This window comes from Neolamprologus multifasciatus, chromosome 1, assembly GCF_963576455.1.
Source record: "Neolamprologus multifasciatus chromosome 1, fNeoMul1.2, whole genome shotgun sequence".
In the NCBI taxonomy this organism is placed as follows: domain Eukaryota; kingdom Metazoa; phylum Chordata; class Actinopteri; order Cichliformes; family Cichlidae; genus Neolamprologus; species Neolamprologus multifasciatus.
The window spans coordinates 19334228-19355670 of NC_140439.1; the positions used below are offsets into that span (position 1 = coordinate 19334228).

The following is a 21443-nucleotide window of genomic DNA, read 5'->3' on the forward strand; positions in this document are numbered from 1 at the left end:
AGTGTGGCACAGCCAGTTATTAGTTTTAGGGGTCGAATAACTTTTTTTGCTTTGGGTCAGGTAGGTCTGGATAGCATTTTTCCCCTCAATAAATTAAATCCTCATTTAAAAATGGCATTTTGTATTTACTCAGGTTATGTTTATATTAAAAAAATAATCTAAAAGCGGCAAATACCTTTAAATGGTATTGTGTATTACACTAAAACCTGACGTAATGTTTAATGTGAAAGACATTTATTATAACCCATCATGTGCTTCAGTCGTGTTCATTCCTGTGTTCAGTGCAAGAAGCTGAACAGGAAGAGGTGAAGGTGATGTCGGATCCACAGCCACCACGCTCAGCCAAAAAGGGCAAAGCATCAGCCAGTTCCACTCCACAGACAGGCAGTGAAAAGAAGGAGAGGAAGGGGAAACACAAAGGTCAGTGTGCTGGTTCAAATTGTTAATTAAACTGTGTGAAAAATGGATAAACATACTGTTCGTGGCCATTTTTAAAGACCAAATAATCAGCTTTTAGAAGCGGTCCCCTGTGTGAAAAAGAGCGGATCCAAAATCCTTACTATCCAGCAGCTTCAACAGTCTATCCAAGCTCTGTATGCCCTCCTCAGATAACGTTTCCCCACTGATTTTTTTGAGCCACAGCTGACAACAGCACAACTGAGTGAAACGCGGCTGCCCTCTTAGCTCCTGCCATGGTGCCAAAGTCGTCAGAGCTCAGTGTCTGTGATGATGTATGACAGACTGACGCAACACAAATGAAGACCTACATTAGAAGATTAAAAGAACTACAATTGCTGTCATTGTTTCCCTTATGCTTCCATGCCATTCAACCTTCAATGTGTGTTATTGCAGACTCAGCACACTGAAATATAATAGCAAAGGTGTTTGCCAAAAAAATACATAGCTTGATCAACAATATCTGACTTTGGAGACATTTGGCATCTGATATACTGCAATACAGCAGATGCTTGCCTTTGGAATGACTTTGTCCCAGGAAAGTGAATTGGATTCAACTGTGGTAAAAGATTATCCAGGCCAGTAGTGCCAAATTCACCACTTATTGATCTGTCTCACTTCTTCTTCTGTCTCGTGCTCTGATTTGTTAAAGCATAAGCAGAAATGATGCAGTCATTAGAAAATGAGCTCTAGGAAGATCAGAGCTTGTTCATTTTCAGTTTAGATAATGAAGACATGAAAATGCAGCCTTTTACATACTTTTATAAAATAAAAATAGGATTCTTGATTTTTACACGCATATCTCTGAAGGAAAAGAAAGACAGGGGACTGAATAAGAAATCAAAAGATAAGACTGACCTAATTTTGTTAAAGCAGCATGTTAATATATAACATATATACTCAGTAGAATATGCAGTCACGTCAAAATGACAGCTGTTACAGGATGTTATGCAGCTATGTACATTCATCATCAGCAAGTGTGAACATTTTTCTAAAACCAACATTTTTTGCAGTTAGTCTGGAGCTTCCGGATGTGTGTTAGCATAATGCCACCCTCTTCCCTGAGTAGACTTCCTAGAAGTTTCACCCCAAGGTCAAACTGTGCTCTTCTTGGACAAAATAAAAAAAATGTTCAAGTTCATGACAGTACAATCAGAAAAAGTCTGAAAAAGCATGACTTGTTTGGAAGGGTTGCTAGGGGAAAGCAGAACATGACAATATGGCTTAAGTTTGCATCTGAAAAAATACTACAAGGCAATAGAATGGAGCACTGACCTTTGAACAGATGAGGGCAAAGTGATGATGTTTGGTTATTATGTACAGCATGATGTTTGGAGAAAAATGAACACCTCATAACAACTGGCAGCACAGCAGTGGAGGGGAGATTTGGACAACTTGCAGTCATTTAGTTGACTGTGAATTTCTGTGTATAAGGTTTTCTAGAGTGAAATGTGAGGTCATCTGTCCAGCAGCCAAAACTTACACCCAAAATGAGTTCATGCAACAGAAGAAAAGAATTAAGGCGCTGCAGTGGTCCAGTCAAAGTCCAGACCACAACATGATTTAAATGCAGTGGCGGGACCTTAATAGAGCTGTAAATCTGAATGCCTGCAAACTCTATGCAACATTTTCTTTTTTCTTTTCTTTTCTTTTTAAATTTTTTTTTCATAGGACAAGTGGAGAAGTGTTCTTTTTGCCTGAATGTACACTTTAGAAGTTGATTGAATATTGAAGACACAGAGCAAAACAATTACATAAAACAAAATGCCCAAAAGTGGAGAAATGGGAATGTTGTCAGATTTACTCAGGCTAGTTCACTATGTGATTAATGCACAAATTATTGCTGAATGACCTGCTCTTGTTGTACTTTGCAGTGGTTCATTTAGAGAATCTTACGTCAGCATGAAATACTGATAGTGGAAAAGAAGTGAGTCATTCTGAAAGAGTTTGTTTTTCTTTTCTGGGATTTTGACTCAGCAGCGATCGATGGCCTGGCTTCCCAGCAGGATGACAGTCAGATCCAGATCCTGACAGTGGGTCACCCCACCTCAGAGGAGGCCGAGGCAGAGCCCGTGATGAGCTGCACTCAGTCTCAGAGTAAACAGGATCTTCGCGTGACCATGCTCAAAAAAGGTACTGACAGTGCTCAAGAAAGCTTCTGCCACTGCTTCTGCAATAGCACAACTACAAGTCCTTATTTACACCCACGGCGTTCTGGTCTGCTGCTGCGTTGTGTTGGTGGGAGGATGAAAAACACTGACTCATGTTAAAAAACACACAACTCCAAATAAATAGGCCATTTTAAAATTCAGCGTCTGAATGAAAAATAATATAATTATTCGTACTGTAAACACTCAGCGCTAACTAGGGATGGGTACCGGTGTCCGGTGCCATGATGGCACCGGTTCTGACATAAACGGTAGTAACCAGACCGAAAAGCAGCGCACATTTCGGTGCTTTATTTCGGTGCTTTTTTTCCCCTAAGATGTGATATACTTTAGATTCTAGCCAATCATTTTACGTTTCCGAGGGTAGTAGGCAGGTCCAGGTACGTACGTTCTTTTAGAGCAGAGCTACAGATTAAAAATGCCCAAGGCGAAGAAGTCAAAAGTCTGGCTGTACTTCACAGCAAAAGATGCAAACTCAGCAGCCTGCAACAAGTGCTTTAAGGTGATACTGTCAAAGGAGGTAACACCTCAAATCCGATGAAACACCTGGCGACGCATAGCGGGGGTTTTTTTAAGCCGAGAAATGCGCCGTATTTGATAGCTTGCTGCGAGACCTCACACCGTGCACATCTACTGCGGGTGTGGTGCCTGTTATCGGACCCGGAGCCCTGCTAATGTAGCAGAAATGATGATGGCAGCAGCAGCCGTTCTTCTCTGCGTGAGTAGCATGTTGTTCGTGTGTAATTTACGTTGAGTAGGCTAACCACATTATTAAATTAATGCATGTAAGGTGAACTAGCAAACACCGTAGTAGTTACATGCGGCTGTCTTCTTGTTTGATGGCAGATACTCCCTTCACCCTGGCCAAAAAGGCTAAAATGACCAAAGAAAAAGTGGAAAACAGATAAACATGAGAGGTTTTTGGACAAAGTTTGTGTTTTTTCCATTGTTTAAGCACTGCTTCTAGCCAAGAGTGATACAATATATGCCCTATAGCTGCAGAAAAGGCTAACATTGTTATCTTTTTACAAAAAAACTGCTAAACATGAGAGGTTTTTGGACCAATTTTGTGTTCTCCATTCTTTAAGTACCGGTTTGAGCACCGTTTGAGCACCGGCACCGTTTCAAAAGTATCGGATAAAACCTAAACTATACCCATCCCTAGCGCTAACACACATCAATTGTTCCATACATAATTAACACAAAAACTGTATAATCTACATGCAGCAAAGGGAAATGTGAACTGTAATTTACAATCAAATACACTGCTGCAACAGTGTAGTAGAGAGAGTTGTAATAGTGCACGTGCTTCCTTGATCCATTATGACAGTTTTTCATCACAGTGTACTGTGAGAGGGAGTTGAGTGATGAGGGTTAGAGTTCAGGTGCTTAATTGGGTTTAACTTTGCAAAATTATAAAGTAAGTAAATAAAAAGATTATTTTAAGTGGCAAGAATGTTGTTTTAGCCGTCCCAGCATGAACGCTACGCTTCTTGTAAGACATCACAATGCTTTAAGTAAGATACATTTTCAGCAAGTTTTATGTGCCAAAAACTACAACAAAATCGCTCATTAAATGAGACTGTAATCAGTGAAAACACACCAGATAAAACACAGCCACAAGTGGATCAGTCTGGTAGTCTGGTATTTAGCCACAGTTCCAATTTAATTTCTTTCTTTTGTTCTTTCTTCCTCTCGTTCCTTCTTTCCATCCTTCCTGTGAAGGTATATCGAGCAGCATGAATTTTGATGAAGAGGAGGATGATGATGATGAAATTAGCTCCAGCTCTTCACAGCTCAACAGCAACACAAGACCAGGCTCTGCCACTAGTAAAAAGTCCAGCAAGGTAAAATTAATTTCACAGCATGAATTTCTCTGCATGTCTTTTTGCACCGAGCACCTTTTGACAGTAGCTAATAAAAAACCAAAATCTGCTATTTTACCACCAGTTTGGATAGTTTCCCAGCTGAAAGTAGAGTTGCAGACAATTATAGCTTAACAAATTAAGTATTTCCCATATGCCAGGGGTCTCAAACCTGAATACAATTAGTAGGTCATTAGCAAGACTCTATAGAACTTGACTGTATGCTATGGTGGCAATTCAGCCATTTGATTCATGTTACAGCAGCTCAAGAGTGAATGAACATGGTGCAATAAAAGTAGTTTTAGAAAACAGGTTTCAGAAACAGGTTTATTTTTTCCATGTTTTTCTAGGACCACACATTGTACTTTGCTTCTTACTAGTCTTGTGGATGCAGGTGTGCTGTCATGTTTTGGGGGGAGGACCCATACAACTTCCATTTGCTTGAGGAAGACTCAATAACAGAAATGTTAACCAGCTCAAGTGATTCCTTTAAAGCTATGATTGTTCCTCAGTTGTTTTCTTACCTCAGTGAGCATTTTGCTGGATGCCCACTTGTAAGAAAGTAGCCAAAGTACAAAAATGTCCTTGTTTATAGATATAGTGTGGTGCAAAAGTCTTGAGCCACCCTTCATTTTTTTTGTAATTTTTGCTTCCAAGAAGCTAGAGTTTCTAGTTTTTTATTTTTAGCATGGTATTGAGCCATAGTGCCCTAGCCTTTCAGCTTTTCTTTGGATATTAACTGCTTTTTGCTAATGTTCTGTACAGTCCTTGTACCTGACCATTATCAGAGCCCTTTTTTCCTTTTTTGCTGAGCCATTTAAGCCTGGCCTATGAATCATTCAAGCATAAAACTCAAGGGATTAACCAGTGTTGTATTCACACATAAAAGACAGCTTAGCAAAGATCCAATTCTGAAATGTCACGTCTTTAAGATATAGGGGGAAAAACAGAAAAGGCATGTCACAGGACAGAGATACATCTGGCCCTTTAGTTGATCCATCTTCTGTTCACTGAACCGTCATCAGAAATGGTCTCAGTGGATATGTGGCTTTCAAGTAGCCATTCTTAAGGAAGGGAAACAAGGAGAAAAGGCTGAGGTATCCCAAAGTACACAAGAATTGTACTGAGTATCAGTGGCAAAATGTCTTATGGATTTAAAAATATAAATTTGCATCTGCAGCATATATGGAGGAGTTCAGGAAAGAGGGGACAACTCTGTCATGTTTTCGACTGACATTTCAGCCAGTGGTGTTGGGGGTCTAGTCAAAACTGAACAGTAGCATTAGATGTTGATTCCATATGTAATACCATCTGGAAAGCGTCTGATTGGCAATGACTTCCTTTTTAAATGCAAACACACTGTGAATGCAGTAAAAGTATACCTAGGTAGAAAAGCACAGAATGAAACACACAGTTATGGACTTCCCAGCCGTTGCTGTCTCTTTCCCGTTTTGATAACATAATTTCTCTTTGCTCTTCTTTCCACTCTATTTTTTTTTCCCTTCAGTCATTTCAATGTTCTGTCTCTGCTTCAGGTTCTTATTTTAGACACAGTGTGCTCATTCTTAATCCCAGTGGACAATTTGATTTTCAGACTCATTACTCTGCTTTAATGCTCATCAGTCCACCATTTCACGAGGGCTCTTGCCATATTTGATCCTACAGGAGGTGGCCTCAGCACCCACTCCACCAGTCAGTGAACCTGCCATTGATGTTGATGACCTTGAGGAGTTTTCTCTGCGCCCAGCACCGCAGGGGGTCAGAGTGAAGTGCAGAATCACCAGGGACAAAAAGGGCATGGACAGAGGCATGTATCCGACCTACTATCTCCACCTGGAGAGAGAGGATGGCAAGAAGGTGAGACGAGTCTTTAAGGTTTAAAAACATATTACACAAGATATCTGTCAGGGATTTTTTCTACAGTAAGTTGTTAACATCTGGACTCTAATCTAACTTATATATATTCAAATAATGCAGCTTTGTGGTATCAAACCATGTTGATTGTCTGTAGGTGTTTGACAATATGGTTTGGTAACAGGTGTTCCTGTTAGCTGGGAGAAAGAGGAAAAAGAGTAAAACATCAAATTACCTCATCTCCATTGATCCAACTGATCTGTCTCGAGGTGGAGAGAGTTTTATTGGCAAACTGAGGTAAGTCCTCTGTGGCTTTGTTGTATTAAACACTTTACCAGCTTACATTAGGAATTAGATATGGCATTGGCAATGTTAATCTATATGGCACATTTCATTATATCTAAAGTCAATGTGCTTAACACAGAAGAAAGAAGCACATTTAAAAAGGTACAATACCTTAAGGTAGTGAAAATAGCAAAATAAATCTAAAACACACACAGCTATTAAGTGTAGGTCTGTGTGAGCAGCTTGTTCCACAGAACAGGACCACAGTAACCAAACACTCCCTCAGCATACTTGCATCTGAACATTTAAAAAGTCTGGACCTGATGACCTGAGAGATCTGACTGGGTTATAAACAGTGAGCAAGTCAGAGATGTGCTCAAGGGGCCAAACTACTAAGAGCTTTATGAACTAATAAAAAGCTTTTAAAGGTAATTCTGTATTGCACTGGGAGTCTATGAAGTGACTTCAACACTGCGTGGTCAAATTTGTGCGTACCTGTAAGGACTCTGTTGCTGCATTTTGAATACAACGAGAGTTGGCCTACTGATTATTTGTGAGAGTCCTGCAAATGGAGCACCACAATAATCTAAACTAATTTCTATGAAAGCATGGACCAATTTCACTTTGAGATAAGAAACTTCTAACTTTTCTAACATAAGAAAAGCAGTTCTTACTAACCTTATTGATGTTTTTATTAAACCTGAGATCACTGTCCAAAATGTTGCCAAGGTTTCTGACTCGCTCATTGTGCTTCAGAGGAAGGGATGATAAATATGAACATATTTTTGACGATAATGGGTACTATGTATCATCTGTATAAGAATTTCAAGATAATATTATGATTCTTTATGATAGTACCAAGAAAGAACATAACATCTATATCCTCTTTCAGTATGATGAGAGCAAATCAAGAACTTGACCTGGTAAACCAACTGAGTCATTCAGCCTTTAAATTAAAATGTCACGATCAACAGTGTCAAAAGCAGCAGTGAGATCAAGCAGAAGTAAAACTGCAACTCTCTGTGACTCACTGTTGATCTGCAGGTCATTGATGACTTTAGCAGGAGCTGCTTCTGTGCTATGATTAGATCTGAACCCTGATTGGTACTCATCATAAATGCTGTGATTTGAAAGGCATTCATCCGGTTGTTTGTAAACATTTTTTTAAAAATATTTTGAGGAATGAAAGATTAGAAATGCCTCTATAATCATTACCAATGACTCTAAGTTGTTCTTGTTGAGTAGCAGTGTGATTACAGCACATCTGAGAGAAACAGGGAAAATTCCAGTCTGGAGAGGGCTATTGATAATATGATTTGTAAAACAACAAGACACAGATTTGAAGAGTTTGTTGGGGATGTTGTCAAGTAAAGAAGTGCAAGACTTTAACTGATGAATAATTTCTTCCAGATCAGAATACATTATCTGAGTAATTATGCTAAGTGTTGGATTTCTTATTTAACTTTAGTGCTCGCACTACTATTTCTAATCTAACTGTATTTTTTAAAAAACAAACAAAAACAAAACATGATTGACATAATCATTAGAAACAGCTTCAAGGCTCCATGGAAGCCCCTTTAGAGTTTAATCAAATATGGGCTTGTGCAACCTTTTAGTCTTTGGACCACTGGTCGATGTACCGCTCAAAGCTTTGCGCTGTCCTGCTTGAATGATGGCAGTCTAAATTGGAACGAACAGTGACCTTTCATCAGTCCTTGGCCTAAATGAGATATCTAAATGAGACGGCTAAACATGTGGCTTTTAAGAAGCATTTCTAAATGGCACCACCTACACCACACAGGTAGGTGTCAAGTCAAAGTTGTTTAAAATACATTGGATGAGTATAACCGAGAAATGCAAATATTGTTCTCCAATATTAGATAAATGGTTATTTCATAGCTGGAATTGAGTATAGTTGGACAAATTTTCCTGCAGATTCTGTCTTTATTGCCATTTACTGGTGTGCAGTGCAAGAACTAATGACTGACAGTCTAAAAAGTATAAGAACTAATTAATGATTGATTGAACAGCACATATACATCAAACATCAGCGCTACAGTACAGCGAAGAATATGTTTTCTAATTCCTCATTTTATAGAAAAAGGTTTCCAAGCGAAAAGTGAGTGCAAAATATGAAAGTAAATGTGGTATGAGAAAAAAAGATCGAGTGGGGTAGGGAGGGAGAATGTGGTATGAAATTAAGCAAAGGTGCTCTCGCTGGGAATCGAGTCAAGGATGTTGTATGCCATAATTTGTCAACTTTTCAGCCAGTGTTCGCCTCATGTAAGAACTCACTTAAAGACAGAGCACTAGCCACTTGCCTTGTCTGTCAGGATTTAGATTGGACCACCCACCTGCCAAAATCCAGTCTATCAATCACTGCTGAGCCATAAACCAACAAGGACGAACTCGAGTGGAACACAATTATATTTAGAGGGGCATGAAGTCAAAAGCATGCAGTGGTTTGCAAACACTGTACTCTGCTTTTATTTCCCTTTCAGTTTGTATCCACAGACAGTATGTAGAAGGCTCTGGAAAAATCACTCCACTTATGATTTTATCTGTGAACACTTTCTTGACAATTTATTTATGATCTCGTTCGCTACCTTAAGTCTTACTGAATACAACATAATTCATTTTGTAAGGTGTGGTTTCAGTTAAAACTAAATGAGATGATAAAGGGAGTTATACTCCAGGGAGAGCACAAAAACACAAGTTTTACACCAGTGACAATTGTTGCAAAGGATCTCAGGTGATATTTCAAAACTTAAGCGATCTGTTTTCATTATGTAATTAAACCTGGATACCTGTTATTTCTAGTTATTTGTTTTTTATATATTTAGCAGGGATAGCGCATGTTAGTGGGCATAAGTATTATGAAAAATATAACATGTAAACATGCCAGATTATAGCAAAACTGCTAATTTACGCAGGTAGTTTGAGCCCCACCGCCGGTGTTTGTTTTAAACAGTCATTACATTCCTTAATGTGTAATGTTTTGTTTGCAGATCAAACCTCATGGGAACTAAGTTCACTGTATATGACAACGGTCTGAACCCCATGAAGAGCACCACCAGCCTCGAAGCTAGCAACTTGCGTCAAGAGCTAGCAGCCATTTGCTATGTGAGTTCATCAAAATGCTAGACTATACTTGACTATACGTGTGTTTTCACGTTGCTGAAAAGATACAGCTTTATTATTATTATTTAGATTTTGTTAGAAATATGCTGTAATACTGCTGATTTAAAATAATGCATTTTTCCAGTAACCTGTTTAAAACTGCATTAGGCAGAAATGGAAAAAAAGTTGCAGCAGAATTGTGAATGGAGCAGCTCTGTCCTCCCTGTCTAAGCCCTGGCAGCAGGCAACCACTGTGCATCCTTTATTTGCAGCACAAGCTGTGATTCAAGCTCTAAGTAGCTACATAAACAGGAAATTAAAATAGCCAAATATCTTAACTGTCAGCATAGTAACTCATCATCTGTTTTCATGAGAAATGTACTTATATGATCTGAAAAACCTACCACAACAACCTTATACATGACAGTACAACGCACTGCAAAAATTCAGATGCAGTGTTTAAAATTGAGATGTGGCCATGTCTCCCTTGAAAAAGAGTGTCATGGTTAAATAAAGGTTAACTAAATGAGATACATTTGAAAAAGTTTGCCAGGTTATGGTTTAAAAATAGGTCAAAAATGAAATGACATGGACGTCAGCCGGTCGTCCTACGATGGCAGTGAGCAAAACGACAAATATTAGCTAAAGCTAAGGCTTTGAAAAGTACAGCTTTATATAACTGCATCCAGAAATGACATTCAGTAATCCACCTTAGGATAACATTTGTTTAAGAAAGGGCATTGAGAGGTGATCTGTTTATCTTTTTTAATTCTTTTTTTTAAATGTAGGAAACCAATGTCTTAGGATTTAAAGGGCCTCGAAAAATGAGTGTCATCATTCCCGGAATGAACATGGACCACGAGAGAGTTTCTATTCGGCCACGAAATGTATGTGTTGTCCAATTTCTCAGTAGTCGCAGCTGCTCTGACCAGTTCAGCCTCTTCTAATACTTATTTAATCGATCCGATACATATGGTGTCCATGTCCAAGGCTTTTCTATTCTTCTTCATTGCAGGATCATGAGTCACTGCTGGCCAGGTGGCAGAACAAGAACACAGAGAGCGTGATTGAACTTCACAACAAGACGCCTGTGTGGAACGATGACACACAGTCCTACGTGCTCAACTTCCACGGCAGAGTCACTCAGGCTTCCGTTAAGAATTTCCAAATTATTCACGACAATGACCGTAAGCTTCCGTCCACACATAACATTTCTAAATATTTAACAAAGGCTAAAGACTAAGGTCTGTTTCTGTTTTATAATCTTGGTTCACCCAATGACTGTTTGAGACAGCCACATAACCTGATACTGTGGATGCTATTAAATTAGACAGTATTATTTTTAACTTGTTACATATAGGTACTTCTCAGACAGATTTAGAAAATAACTTTATAAATATAACAAATATAACGTGTCTTCATGTTTTTGGCTCTGTACACTAATGGTGAAAAACTCCACTACTTCGTTACATCTTGCAAGTAAAAATGGAAAATGTGTGCAGTTATTGACTAAAAAATGTGCAAATTTGCATGGAAAAACAAGATATAAGCAAAAGTAGAGTCTTTATCATTTGAACAAGTTTGAAAATTAATATTTGGATATTTCTTATGACCACCTGTGTTCTTTAACACAACCGGAAGTCTCTTTGGCAAGCTTCCTTGTAATTTCTATCAGGAGTGTTCAGGAATAGTTTTCCAGGTTTCTTGAAGGACTCTCAAAGCTCTTCTTTGAATGTTGGATGCCTTTTGTTCTGTTCTCCGTTGAGACGATCCCACACTGCTTCACTTGCTGGCATAAAATACAATTTTTTGCCCATCATACTGTGTGATATTTGACTTTTTTCATAGTTCCAAAGAAAGAAACAAAAACTGGATTGAAAATGAGTGAAAAAGCAGCCAAAGAGAAACTACAGAAAGTTAGTGGAACTGTTGCTGAGGGGCAGATTATTTTACACTATACTTTACATTATACAGTTTATTTAGTCAGTAATGCTTATTAATATTGCCATAAAGAAATAGGTACTTATGAGTTTTGTAAAAAGGGGAAATGTTTCAAATCAGCTTAGACATAATCTGTTTCCCACTTGTTTGTCCCTCTGCAGCTGACTATATTGTGATGCAGTTTGGCCGTGTGGCTGAAGATGTGTTCACCATGGACTATAACTACCCAATGTGTGCCCTGCAAGCCTTTGCTATTGCCCTCTCCAGCTTTGACAGCAAGTTAGCTTGTGAATAGACTCCAGCCTGAAGTTCAGTGGATAACAACTCCTCCTGTTGTCTCAACAAGGGCTGCTTATGTATCACTGGGGCTGATTTGAGATCACCCGTTACCTTGGAAGTCCCACATATCCTGAAATGCTTTACGGGACTTAAATTATGTGTACGTATGTGTGTGGGGGTGGGGTGGGACCTCAGGATGGTGTTTGTCAGTGGAAGAAAACAAGCACAAAGAGTAATCCACTTTCCAAATCAGATTCATTTGTTTTGATAACTATAGTCATTTTGTACTGCACTGGCATTATAAATATGTTTCTTTATGTAGTAGTTCTAGTAATTTAACATTTCTTTATCTGTGAACTATAACTAACCGTTATACATCAGTAAGTTTAAAAAAAAAGTTGACTGGGTTTATGTAGTCTACCAACACAAAGTCACATGCTTCCTCGAGCATGGATACTGCTTATATACTTACTGAATTAATAATAACATGCATGTCACAATGTATTTATTTTATTGACATATTTATTACCTGCACATTTTATGTTCTCTGCTGTCATTTGCAACAAATTCTGTTGTAATCGCTCCACGGAACTGCAAGCACATTAAATGTCATGCTAGGAAGATCACTTGTAGCCACAGTAAAAACAAAAAAAAATTAGAGGTATGAAAAGGGGAAAGGCATGTTACACAGTGCTGTGTATCATATACAATATTGTGTCACAGTGTCATATACGTGAATGTGTAGGATGATGGTGCACTTTACTTTGAAGTCTGTGGTGGATGAGCTATAGCTGTACATACTTTATTGTGCCTTTGAAGACTAATTCCAGTGTTACACCTTGGCCGTAAAAGGAGCTGAGCTTGAATTGGTCTTTGTGTTTTTTGCTTTCCTCACATACACCGAGAGGATTTCTCTGTAGCTACTTAGAATTTTTTTTTCTTTAATGAAAGTTCATTTCGACTGAAAAACAATGCCTGGGGTTGCACAACATTCAGAAGATAATAATAAGTGTGCATCTTAAGATTTTAACTTAAAATTATATTTAGGGTCCAGAACATGTTGCACTAAATAGATGGCTATTTAATACATAATACTGTAAATCAGGCAGCAGATATATAGCAGATATCTGAGGTACTCAGGCCTAAGTGTCACGGTCCTGGCTCAGTGTTTTTAGTTTCACTGTATATTGTTATTCATTTATGTTCTAGTTAAGCTTATCTAGTTAATTTCTATTATGCTAGGTTGCTGTTATTCATTGTTTAGTAGCTTCCCCTTGTGTTTTGGCACCTTTGTTTTAGTCCTTCACGTTGTCATGTCTGCGTCTCGTCATGTTTTCTGTTTATTTTGAAAGTCTCGTTTTCATGCCCATTGTATTTAGGTTTACATTTTCCTGTGGCATCATTATGTTCATTCTAGTCAGCTGTTTCCTCACGTGTCTCCACTTCCCCTCATCACCTCATGTGCACATTTAAGTCTTTTGTCTCTTACTGTTCGTTGTCAGGTCGTCTGCCTATGTTCCCCCATGTCAGTCTTAGTCAAAGTTATAGTCTTAGCTGTCGAGTTACGTTTTTTTTCTTTATTTATGCTTATCTAGTCCTCCTCTCGCTTTTGATTCTTGTGTCAGCCCAAATGAAAGCTCGCCTTTTGTTTAACTTTAGTTCAGTTCTCTCACGTCCGCTTTTTGGGTCCATACCTTAAACACACCGGCTGCCCAGCCGTGACACTAAGGTTGTGCTGGTATCTTCTGATCTCTGCTTGGAAAATGTACCGAACAGAAATTGACTTACTGCCAACAGACATACTCGTACAATGTGAAACTAGCTTCGATGCATCTTCCATCTTTTGCTTTATGTATTAAATTAGCTCTGTGCTTCACTGAGATGGAGTATGATACATTCCTCATCCGACTGGCAGTAAGTTTCTATATCACGTAGTTTATTGCTGTTCATATTTTTACTCAAACTATTATTCCTCTTGCTCCTTATGGGGCAGTATCCTTTCACAAATATATGACGGTATTTTGTATTTTACGACCATTTAAAAAAAAATGCTGAATGGAGGTGACGAATAATCTCCACTATTGTTACTGTGGGTTCTGAGCAAATCTTTATCAAATGTGCTATTCTTGTACTCAACTGTGTTCTAACTATTTCAAATCTCTATTTTAAAACTGTTGATACTCTTGCTGTAAAGTCTGCTTTTCATACATGAGTCCAAGAGCCAGAGGTTCTGTCACTTTGTTTTTTGTGCTGTCATTGTAATGTACAGTAAATGGTGTACAATTTACTTTGGTGGTACACAGTTCTTTGTTCATGAAAAAAAGAAATAAAATTACATAAAAATACTCCAAAATATGCTTTCTGTTTCCTCAAGAATCCAGATGTTTCAGAAGTTAGTACAGCGATCATAGAACATGGTCATGTGTCTTTATTACAAAAAAGAAATAAACACTGTTACAGTACTTTACTTTTCTGGTTACAAATCCAGGTGTGTGATAAAGCTCAGGCGTAAGTTCAAGAAGGAATATCTGCATTCACTCATCTGTCTGCTTCCTCAGGTGTTTGACTGCTATTCATTACATCACTTCCACCTTCCCGTACCGTAAAACGTTGTCGTCCAATCATCTTTCTGCTTGCTGTCTTCGGCATACCTTAAGTCGCACTGCTCATCTTTCATTAATTTTGCTGTAAAGGGCCATCAGAGTCTAATTGGCAAATACCATAATTAAATTGTGTATATCAATAAATGATGTTGAGTTTCTTCTAATGATCTTGCTTTATTGGACCAACTTTTATTCTAATCAACCTGGATTAGATACTCTAACCAGAAAACCTCTGAGTACACACCAAATATTTAGTTGTAAATCATTAAAAACATTAGTAAAAACATTAAAAACCCCAAATACTTGCTGAGATTTCCTGCTACATTGTTTTTTGAAGTTTATGTTAAGAAAGTTGTTTTAAGAAAAAATCCCCAAATTTAGCATTTTTACTGATGCAACTGAAAAGTAGAGTGACCCAAATATGCATAAACAGGTGCAGTCAATACAAAGAAAACATCATAAAATGACTGAATCTTGTATCATGTACTCAATCTTTGTGTGCTTTGCTCTCTTTTCCCCCTCATCAAAAACAGGTCACGGCAGCTGGCTGCCCCTTTTCGAACCTGGCCCTGTCTGTAATTATGTCTGTAGCATCATTCAGCATGACTGGTGTGGTGGTGCGTCAGTGATAGTCTGGGGAGGCATATCCATGGAGGGATGGACAGACCTCTACAGACTAGGTAACGACACCCGGACTGCTGTTAGTATCAGGATGATACTTGGACCCATTGTCATCTGTGCGTCTCCATGTTTGTCATTAAGCACACTCTCATTCTGGAAACATGCAGTGGAAACTAAACACACACTTAGATAGAAAGCTTCACACTGTGTGAAACAAAATGTTTCAGGTGCCAAGATCAAGATTTAATTGACCTCAGTGTCTGGAGACTTGCACTTCAGTTCTTTAAATTAAAGGCTTTTCACACCCACACAGATGATTAAATTAACCTGACTGACTGAACATTTGGGTGAGCACTGTTATAAAGATCTCCGCTGACCTAAAAAGTGGTTTAATCAGGCAAAGAAGTGAAAACAGCTGTGAGGGTGAACACCGTGGATGTGGACGGCTTTTAAAATTATAACAGGTTAACACAATGAATGTAGCATTTATCATATAGCAAATGTACTGAATAGGTTTTAAAAGAAGAAACCGTGAAATTCTGAATGAAAAAGTACCATTATCCCCTTTAAATCTTTCATAGGGGTGTAATTGTTCTGGAAATGTGAATGTAAATAGAAAACAAAATGCATTGCAGTCATCTAAGGTGCTTGTGGTAAAAGGAAACATTTATTTGTACAAAAGTATCACTTAAGAACATAACTGCATGCCTCTGTTTAGTTTGGATTTTACGGTTTAAACATATAAGGAAGTAATAGTAACACAAGTCTCAGTTCAGTGTCTGTTTTCAAACGCATTTCAGAAGCAGGAAAAGTCCTTATGTCTCCCTCCTGTTCCGCATCCTCAGGCCGCTCACCCCGACTTCCTTGGGTGTGTCTGCATAGATTCGACCCTCCCCCTCCACATTTGCTGACATTAAAATATTGCCTTCTATATCCTCCTCTGCTTCCTCCTCTGGGTTTGAACTGCCATCACAGCTGAACTGCAGGCTCTCTGCCTCCATCACTGGGTCATCTTCATCAGCTTCCTCCTCGTCTTCCACTTCTGTGTCCTCGTCCTCCTCCTCCATCTGATCTTCCTTGTCCTCTTCCCCATCCTCGTAAGTGTCCTCTTTAGGGTAGTGGAAGACATCCTTGTGTTCGCTGAAGCTGATTTGCTTCTTCCCGCTATTGTTACACTGCAGCTCTTTCTTCACCTCCAAACCAATTCTTGTTGTCGTTCTTTCAGGATCCGGCTGGGATGATGGAGGACGGAGCAACTGCCTTTTCTCTGCCTCCTCCTCCTCATCATCCTCCTCTTCCTCATCTATGTCTTCCTCTACTCCCATAACTTCTTCTATTCCCTCCTCTTCTTCTTCTTCTTCTTCTTCATCCTCATCATCTTGTGCTTCTGTGTCCTCCTCCTCCTCTTCATCTTCCTCTTCCTCTTCCTCTCGCACTATGGAAAGTTTCCTTGCCATAACCTCTTCCTCCTCTTGCTCCATCCTCTCTGCTAGGGCCTCAGCGGTGGGCTGTGTGGGGGGTTCCTCTAGTTTAACCGTCTTAAACCCACGTCTGGGGCAGGGTTCATCATACTCTGGGTAGGTCTCCTCTGGGTAACCTGCATTGGTGTTCAAAGAGACTTTATCAGATTTTTATTGTGAGGATCTGATAGAGATTAAATTTGATCTCAAATTTAAAATGCACTTGATTTCACGGCTGTAACAAATTGAGCAAATGCAAATTGTGCAAAAAAAATGGGAGCAGTTTGACTTTTCAGATGCACCTTCCCAGTCTGCACCGTATGGGACCTCCTCGGCCTCCATCTCTGGGGAGGCTCCCTCCAATCGGCTCTCTTGAATAAGCTGTGTGATCTGTCTCAGCTGCCTGAGTAATTTCTCCTCCTTTTTCGACGTGGTGGTTTTACTCCTCCTTCGTCTACCACTAGAGAGCAGCACAGAGTGAAGTATAGTAACCCTGCCTGTGTATATCGCTCTATACACGATTAATGAACAGGTTTTTTAAAGTTACATTCTTATTACATTCAGTTACACATCCCTACGGTGCATACAGATTTCTGCTTTTAATTATTTTGTCCAAAAATGACAAATGTATTTTATGACTACTTCTTCTTTATTTGTCTTTACTTAGTTAATTCATCACAGTTTCTTTGTTGTTGTGGTGCTACTGGAAGTAAAACACAAGCAGATAAAAATAAATGAATAAATAAGTCTCACCTCCCAGAACTATTGTTCCTCCTGGACACAATCCTCTCCATCATCTCTTCAGTTTGGAGAAGTCTCTCCTGCAGCCTGGCAAGCTCATTAGCAGTGACTACACAATTTACACGGGACAACATTGTTTTGATGTTAAAATATAATGCACTAAACACAATGCACACTTGGACACGTCAAAAAACGTACCCCCCTCAATCTTAAAATGGCCTATAGCTTAAATTCCTTTCACCATAGCATCTTTTTTTTTTTTTACCTTTGGTGTGGTAAATTGTATTAATGTCAGCTTGTTAAAGGTATCAGAAAAAAGTGTTCAAAGTGATTTTACATTTCTCGTAGTTCTTACTTATTGTGTTCTTCCTGGTTCCCACGGTTACTGCAGAGTTCTTCCCTGGTTTATTAGCCTTCCCCCTACATGTCAGCTGTGAACATAAACATGATTATAATTAGATTAATCGAGTATACAGTTACATGTACCATACTATAGCTCTGCATGAAGTTAATAACAAATAGTATATAGAAGCTCTAGAAATTAAAATTACCTTATGTATAATGTAAAGGATGTAAAGAAGGATCCCAAAGCCATATAAGGGTATCACTTGAGTCATCAGGTTGTACTTTTTGCCTCGTCTGATGCCTTTTACTTTTGCCATTGCCTCCAAACTGTGTGTCATTGAAAACGAAGGGTCCACGTCCCACTGTTCTGGGTCTTCTGGCACTGATAGCTTGTGCATGGCGGGAGGGTAGAACCCAGGTCCAACTGCAAAAATAGTCTTTCATTCAATTAATAAGAATCAATAAAGCAATTTGCCCCCGAAAACATATCACGGGGAATGTATCCTCAGCCATTAAACTTTTAGTGTCTTTAATTAGATTTTACTTAACGATTATTTAAATGCTATCATTCTCTGGATTAATTTGATAACATTTGTCCATAAAATGTGTCTTTTTTTTTCATAGTTAGGCTTCGTTCTTTTTTTCTTTAGTAATCAGATAAAGCAGCCAGAACATTTCAGTGTTTTATAATGATAATGTCTAATGCCTCTTAGATTGGCCCCTAACTGTGCATGGACCCATGGACACATTCCCATGACGCCCACTGGATGGTCCAGCCCAGTTGGGAACACTTTTTTCCTCTATATTAACTATTATTCATAAAAGAGATCCAATTTGTAACAAATAAAGTGAAGCGATTCATGGGGATCAGATCAATATTTGAGAACAATGTCAAAAACATAAGAAGGTCAAAGCAGTCAGGAAAGCCCTGGGTAAAATGAAATGCCTACATTTGGATTTGTTTTTATTTTTAGTTATTGCTTTTTCAGAAGCCTGTTTCGAGAATGTTGACACTCCTCTGTGCAGGAACACAGACCTGCTGATGCTTATGCTCAACATGTTTCAGCATTTATGTCAAATCAAGCTCGCTGCTGCTCCCATCTGGGACTTAACTAGCACTACAAGTGGAAGATGTGACTGGGACGCTGGTTAAAATCGGCCTGCGGAAAAAAAATTGCAAAGTGAGAAGGTACACACACACACACGCGCACACACACACGCACACACACAATGAGGATGCTAGCATGTTCTGGTCTCACCTGTCAGAGGTGAAAACTGGCCACAACACACTGAAAAACTAGCAAACAGCTAAATGTTTGCGTCCCCTAACACTGGGCACATTTAAGTGTGGCTGTAAAGAAGTGAGAGGGTCTCTGTTTGGATTAATAAGGTAAGAAACTGTGTGGAAAGTTTGCAGCTTTATATTCGTGTGCTAGCACAGACTGTACTGTTTTATACAGTCAGTGGTTGCTAGCAGGCATAAACTGGCTCAGTTACAGCAGTTAGGCGAAACACAGCACAGAGAGTAGTCTGGAAAACTGCCATGTCAATATCTGCCTGGGAACATTTTGAAATATTTAGTCTCCTTGGGTTGTTTGTTGGCCAGCATTGATTACTGTTTGGGTAAATTTTGTAACCACCCATTGCTGCTTTTAGCTGAAGACAGTCAGTGAACCTAAAGCAAGTTGTAGTTATTAGGCTGTGAAAATGTGTAAGCAAAGAAAAGCAAACTGTGCCCTAATGTCTAAAACCAAATCACTAACCACATTCCTTGTTCTCTAAATGGCTCAGTTCTCATATAAATAATATCTAAGAATACCGTGCAATCCACTGTAGCTTTGTATTTTTGACTGTAGTATGTTCACATTTTGTATAAGGTCACCAATTTTCCTCTTATTAGATTTGAAAATTCCAGTTGTTTATGGTCTAGTGTGAAATCACCACCAGTTTATATCTGATAAGATGTCCCTGCTGTGATGACTGATCCGTTTTGACAGCACCTCTGGGTGTGTGAAACTGATATCAGGCTAAAGTCAAATAACAAATAAGTCACATACTGTGTTTCTTGTGAATGTTTTTTAACTGCTTCAATGAGAAATTTTGAAAAGGCGCTGTCAGAGTCAATGCACACCTGTGTCTGTAAACACAGCAGCTCATGCTTAACATGATAGGAAACATACAAAAACACATCACTTGTTTCAGATTTAGATAAATGATCAAACTGATTCAAATGTGTTTTAACAACCAAATTATTTGTTCTTCAAAATATGGTGAATGCAGTTTTTTTTTTTTTTAAACTCGCTGTACAGTGTAAGATTTCAGCTAACTTGTGTGGACTATGAAGGATAGGGCCTCTGTGCCTGGCATGGTCTGTACTGAGTAACAGCTGGCATTAACAACAGCAGCACTGACACAAAAAACACTGGAGATGGAGCAGGATGGGGATGGATGATGATCTGATAAGCCGTCTTACCCTCAGGCTGCCCCATCTCCTGTTTCGCTCTGGGCAAAAGCATCCTGGGCAGAAAGAGAGAAACGCAGAGAACAGAGCATGATATAAGAGTAACCTTCTGGCAAGTTGTTATCGACATTTTCTTCCAGAAAATGACAGCAACGCGTTAATTTCACTTGAATGGGAAAGCTGGTATCCACAGATGTTATTGCTCATCTGGTGATGCTGCTGCCCAGATTAGATCAGATTAGAGCAGCTGCATTCAAGTGCTGTTTGAAAAAGTGAGCAGCAGATGGGTTGAAATTCTCCAGAGACTGAATACAACCCCCCTATTATTATTATTATTCTCATTAATATTTATATTGTTATTGTTGTTGTTATTGTTGAGTATATATGAGTATCTTCACCTACAGCGTTCAAACATAGGCCCAGATCTCATAAACTGACAGACTGGAACATCATCTAGGTTTCGGATCTGCATCCTACTAAACTAATAACAAAAAAAAAAATACCTGATTTAAGGTAAGAAAACACAGTATGTCATTGCTTATTGTTGGTGGTATAGTGAGAGTCCAGTCAGTGCTTTTCTAATTGAGGAATATCAGGAAACTACAGTTCCAATTCCCAAGAAGTCAATCAGAATGATTTCACAGCAGAACATAGAAAACATATCAAATGTTTAAAGTGAACCATTTTAGTATTTCGTGACAAATATTCAATTTTTAAAATAATTTAATAGCAGCAACACATCTTGAAAAAGTTGGGAAAGGGAGAAATGAAAGGCTGGAAATGTAACTACAGGGGGAACATTTTACAACCAGTTATGTTCACTGGCAACAAGTCAGTAACATGATTGGGTGTGAAAGCAGCATCTTAGAGAATTTTCTCAAGAGTAAATATGAGCAGAGGTTCATCAATCTTCAAAAACCTGTGTCTACAAATTATGACAATTTAGAATAATGTTTCTCTATGTGAAGATTTAATATCATCACTTATATTAGGCCTACATATCATCATCAAAATATTCAGAAAATCTGGAGAAATCTCTGTCCTTGTGATTTTTGGCCCCTCAGGCAGCACTGGATTACAAACAGGAATAATTCTGGCATGGAAATTACTGCACGTGCTCGGGAAATCATCGTCTGTGAACACAGTTTACCGTGCCATCCACAAACGGAAGTGAAAGCTTTAACATGAAAAAAGAAGCCAAACGTGAGCGTGATCCATCTTCTCTGGGCCAAAGCTCATTTAAA

At 38.8% G+C, this 21443-nt stretch overlaps 2 protein-coding genes across 5 annotated transcripts in view; one reads left to right on the top strand and one right to left on the bottom strand.

Moving 5' to 3' along the window:
* The window catches only part of tub (TUB bipartite transcription factor), a 57947-nt gene extending 43832 nt beyond the window's left edge, over positions 1-14115 (top strand). For 2 of the 4 annotated variants that reach the window (XM_085158014.1, XM_085158032.1), the window contains exons 4-12: positions 283-420; positions 2434-2589; positions 4350-4471; positions 6155-6346; positions 6528-6640; positions 9637-9751; positions 10537-10635; positions 10764-10935; positions 11851-14115. In XM_085158014.1, the coding sequence (XP_085014140.1) occupies positions 283-420; positions 2434-2589; positions 4350-4471; positions 6155-6346; positions 6528-6640; positions 9637-9751; positions 10537-10635; positions 10764-10935; positions 11851-11984 (1241 nt within the window). In that variant the 3' untranslated portion in view covers positions 11985-14115. The remainder of the gene's footprint in view (positions 1-282; positions 421-2433; positions 2590-4349; positions 4472-6154; positions 6347-6527; positions 6641-9636; positions 9752-10536; positions 10636-10763; positions 10936-11850) is intronic. The other 2 variants (XM_085158022.1, XM_085158042.1) reach the window with 1 other exon arrangement.
* Positions 13054-20636, bottom strand: ric3a (RIC3 acetylcholine receptor chaperone a). The gene is made up of 6 exons (XM_085158055.1): positions 20212-20636; positions 17945-18162; positions 17749-17824; positions 17406-17502; positions 16955-17112; positions 13054-16789 (listed from the first exon to the last, which is right to left on the bottom strand). The coding sequence occupies exons 1-6, from the start codon at positions 20327-20329 to the stop codon at positions 16008-16010; spliced, it is 1449 nt and encodes a 482-aa protein (XP_085014181.1). The 5' UTR covers positions 20330-20636; the 3' UTR covers positions 13054-16007.
* Positions 20637-21443: the final 807 nt, after the last annotated feature.